The sequence below is a fragment of the Aricia agestis genome, chromosome 10, assembly GCF_905147365.1.
Source record: "Aricia agestis chromosome 10, ilAriAges1.1, whole genome shotgun sequence".
In the NCBI taxonomy this organism is placed as follows: domain Eukaryota; kingdom Metazoa; phylum Arthropoda; class Insecta; order Lepidoptera; family Lycaenidae; genus Aricia; species Aricia agestis.
This window is the reverse complement of record NC_056415.1, coordinates 9,133,133-9,137,513: the sequence shown is the minus strand read 5'-3', so window position 1 is coordinate 9,137,513 and position 4,381 is coordinate 9,133,133. Positions and strand designations below refer to the sequence as shown.

At 33.7% G+C, this 4,381-nt stretch overlaps 1 protein-coding gene across 1 annotated transcript; it reads right to left on the bottom strand.

Moving 5' to 3' along the window:
* Positions 1–906: 906 nt before the first annotated feature.
* Positions 907–3,908, bottom strand: LOC121731056 (endocuticle structural glycoprotein SgAbd-5-like). Its single transcript, XM_042120374.1, has 4 exons — positions 3,887–3,908; positions 3,602–3,750; positions 2,329–2,521; positions 907–1,031 (listed from the first exon to the last, which is right to left on the bottom strand). Exons 2-4 carry the CDS (start codon positions 3,748–3,750, stop codon positions 984–986), a joined length of 390 nt encoding a protein of 129 aa, XP_041976308.1. The 5' UTR covers positions 3,887–3,908; the 3' UTR covers positions 907–983.
* Between the last annotated feature and the right edge of the window lie 473 nt (positions 3,909–4,381).

Below are 4,381 nucleotides of genomic sequence, written 5' to 3'. Positions count from 1 at the left end.
AGTTATTCGTTCAGTAAAACAGTTTCGCAAATAACTTTAAATAGTATGCTGAATTCGCATTATTTGGGGTGCATAATAAGTGTGCAAGTCAGTATTTTTGGTGAAACTTTCAAATATTTTGATCGAGAAAAGGCAATATACAGATATTGATTTAAATACATGCCTTAATATAACACTGACTTACACAATACACAGATACTATCTACTACCTCCCTGACCGAAAAGCATTCTCGTGTAATGTCAAATTATAGATTACAAGTTTTATCAAAATAAAAGTATTTATCATTACAAGGTGCGCATTGTAATGCTCGGTTCTCCTTCTTCACATATGTAATGGCTGGATTACACGTATTAAGTTGATAAGTAGTTAACTAAGTTTGAACTTAAATTTAAGTTGTCAATTGCATGTAAACACAAAATTTAGTAGTAAGTAGCAAGTTAAAATTTAGTAAGTAGGTACTAAACTAGATGACAATTAGAATTTAGTTACTACTTATCTACTTAATACGTGTAAACCAGCCCTTATGCTAGACTCTGTAATGTTACATTTCACGCGAATGCTCCCGGTGAGGGAGCATCTTAACACAATATTTTGGATATTAACGTTTTTGGAACGAAGTTCCTTATCGCACGTTCGGAGTAAAGGAGGCTAGACAGAACGATATTTGACCTCGACCCTTTTTTATTAGTTCCTTCATGGTAGAGGCAGAGGGCGTTGATAGTATTCTTGTGCGTCAACTAGATGGCGTTTTTTTAAGAATGAACAGCGACGCGTTGTTAGTATTCCTGGGTATCAATAGATGGCTTTTTTTAAATATTTTTTTTGAGTCTATATTTATTAGGTTTTTTGAACATAAGAAATAACTTCGTTCCATTCGAGTGTCCCTTGACACCTCTCAAGTTTTTTCTACAAGACTCTAGGTTAAAGAGTTCTTGAGATGATCTTAGTTATGACTTTAAGAACTTCTATTTTCATCTATTGTCTACCCTGCTAAAGATGCGAGAACGGCAGTGGGTATGCCAGCCAGGACCTGTAAAAAATAATTATTTTATTAGCAATCAATATATTTAAAGAAAATCCTACTGATTGAAAATAACATAATATTTTCTAGTAATTGTTTCTTATACTCCATAATATTATGTGATAATAAAATAATTTTTACATGCATGCATTATGAGAATCTTAGTTCATTAATGTTAGGTCAGAAATCAAAATTGGTAGTGGAAGAATTTTAAATGTACAATAATAGTTATTGAAACAAAGTTTGATGACAGTGACCGCGTCTTTGTTAAAAAATATGCAGTAACTAGATGTTCCGCGCGGCTTCGCCCGCGTAAATTAGATATTTCACCGACAAAGTAGTCCACAAAAAAAGCCTATGATCCTTCATGTGGTCTACTTCTTATCTGTGCCAAATAACAGAAAAATTGCTCCAGTAGTTCGTGAGATAAGCCCTTTCAAATAATTGCCCCCGTTTTTCCACATTTTCCTCTATTTCTTCGCTCCTAGTCATAGCGTGATAAAATATAGCCTATAGCCTTCCTCGATAAATGGGCTATCTAACACTGAAATAATTTTTCAAATCGGACCAGTAGTTCCTGAGATTAGCGCGTTCAAACAAACTCTTCCGCTTTATAATATTAAGTATAGATTATTTTAAAAGTGCCAAAGTGTGTGCGTGTTTCGTATACTTTTCAGTCTCATAATATAATTATTATTCTATTATAGAGACGAGCCTTAATTTTAATGACTCTATGAAGTGCAGCACTATGTGGTGCAACAAAATTCAGGTTCGTCAATTTTATTAAAATAACAGAAAAACCTGTGCGATAACCTTATTCGGTAGTCAATAAAGTTTAATTTTAAGTAGATCTTTTAAAAAAATCCCCATATTACGTTTTATGTCCGACTAAAATGACTTGGCAAAATTAGCAAAGTGCGAGTTATCTGTGAGTGATGTTTAAAATTTAACGTTTTATTGTTTTCAATATTATATTATGACGTGCTTAAATTCTCATGTACGTGGAAAGCGTCCATTTTTCCCAAAATGTAAAGGTTGTAAACTGTCCTATGTCCATTCCCATTCCTTAGATTATTTCCAAACTAATGTTTCGTCATACTCTATGCCGTTTATAGTATTTTTTGCAATAACTAGGGTCGACTAGGGGCCTATCGCCCATATCCTTTGTTTATCTCTTTTACATAATTTTGTTACGTACCAAGATTACATTTTCTCTTAATCTACTGTAAGTCCATCATGCCTTGGACCTTTTAACCTTGGACCTTGGACCGTTTATAGTATTATAGTAGGGATTAAAATCAATCACCGCTGTGAGAGGCCGTTCCGGTTTGGGGACAGTCCGGAAGCCATCTTTGTCGGCGACGTAGTAGACGATCTCCTCCTCTCCGTCCGGTCGGAAGTACGAGTAGGACCCGTTGACCTCGATGTGCTCGTCCGGCTGACCGGCGTTCACGATCTGCCCCGTCTCCTCTCTCCTTGTGTTATCGGCCGTCCCAAAACTGAAATTAGAATCCGTCCGTTAAGATTATGCGTCTAAGGCCCAATTTCAACTATGACCCAATTTCACCAATCTCTGTTTGTTAAATCCTAACAAGGCATTCCTTAAAGGACCTTAGAAAATTAAACAGACTGTCAAAATACTTATGTCCCACAGTAATTATTTAACAGTGGATTAGTAAATGCAATGTTAAGTGAACAACGAGTGAACAACAATCAATTCGTTCGTTCTTGTTATAAGGCAACGAAATTGCAATGTACAAGTTTAATACGACAGGTTTGCTGCAATGTGTCATGTAGTAGATAATGCGACCAACTTAAAATATCACTGATCGCATACATTAATTTGTTACGCTACAATAGTTATTTTTAATTTATCAGGTTAATAAATAATATATGTCAAAGCTGAAAACATGAGTCATAATACAAACTTTTATTTACTTATTTCGGTTTGGTAATTTTGATACAAGTTAGTGTATAATTGCAATGTCAAGGAAAATCGGAGGGCTGAATTTTTGACAAAATGAAAATAAATAATTATTCATCACTATGAAAAATAATAAATAATATGCAAGGATGTGGCAGAAACACTCAAAAGTCAAAACAGATTCTTTTATTGTCTTTGACAGTTGTTGTTTTGACTAATAGAGCGGCCTTCCATTTCGGGGTTCTGTAATCAACAAAACGGAACCCTAACCAGCTGATTTTTTGTATATTGGTAGGTTAATAGTTATATAATTTAAGAGTAGCATTGTCCTACAAATAGAACAATCCATATTTTAGGACCATCAAGTCAAAGTATGAAATCCTTTCTATCTCTGTTAGCTACCACTTTCAAGACTTTTCGCAGATAAAAAAGTTGTTTGTCTTATCAAAAGCTAAGCTACTCACAAAAAATTTGCTTGTTAGTAATAAAAAAAAATGTTCTAGGGCTCCCTGACTATATACAAAGCAACTTGCTAATACAATGTTGTAGCTTTTTGTTATCTGAACATAAGCGTGAAATTTTTAAACACAATGCAAACTTGAGGCTTCCTGTCTTATATTTATAATAAAAAATAATATATCGTAATAAGCCGTACCTGAATCCATAATTTCCTTTTCCGTCGCTTATATTTTCATAATATAAAATATCGCTTTCTCTTTCATCCTGTTGTACTGGCGCTGTGTCTACGGGAGCGAGTACAAAACTTGTAGCCATAAAACTTATTCCCAAATATACTGAAAGCATCTGTAAATTAAATAAAGAAATTCTATAAATCTAGAGGAAACTTTAAACTTCACTGGCACAAGATAACATAATAAAGAATATAAGTACTATAGAGTAGGGAAATAAATATTAATAAAAATATATTTTCAAGACTTACTGTGTTCTTATGTAGAAACAATCCAGGCCTTAACTATGTAGTATTCACTTTAATAAATAATTATTTATTGCAAAACACGTTTTATCTTGGAAACACTAAGCGAACAAACTTAAAAAATTATTACGGATATTTATTTAAATACATAGTTTTGTGTGGATAATTTTTTACTATCACAAAAGTATTTAATGTTGGGCCTTGATTTATACAAAGAAAAAAATGATTAGACGTTTAAGCTTCTCAGAAGTCTGCACGTAAATATTAAAATAGAAGTCAAATCTTCCTTTTGAAGGCGTTAAAAGATATTGAAGTCTTTATCTATGTTACGCTCAAAGACCGAAAACGCTCAGTGAGCGGAAAAATACCTCACAAAGCGTTGTGATCACAGTGAAACAGCCACGATGTGAAATTCGCGTTGTGACTTGTGGCTCTAATGAAATATATTTACGGCCACGACGTGTTCTGGTAATCACAAAAAGACCATAACGCGAAATTCGT

What these genes read in the sequence shown, in the direction of transcription:
- LOC121731056 (XM_042120374.1), bottom strand. Translation starts at nt 3,750, where the DNA reads ATGCTTTCAGTATATTTGGGAATAAGTTTTATGGCTACAAGTTTTGTA. An exon ending in AAAGGAAATTATGGATTCAG is followed by an intron (nt 2,522 to 3,601) that starts GTACGGCTTATT and finishes TTCTAATTTCAG; the next exon opens with TTTTGGGACGGCCGATAACA. An exon ending in CGGAACGGCCTCTCACAGCG is followed by an intron (nt 1,032 to 2,328) that starts GTGATTGATTTT and finishes TATTTTTTACAG; the next exon opens with GTCCTGGCTGGCATACCCAC.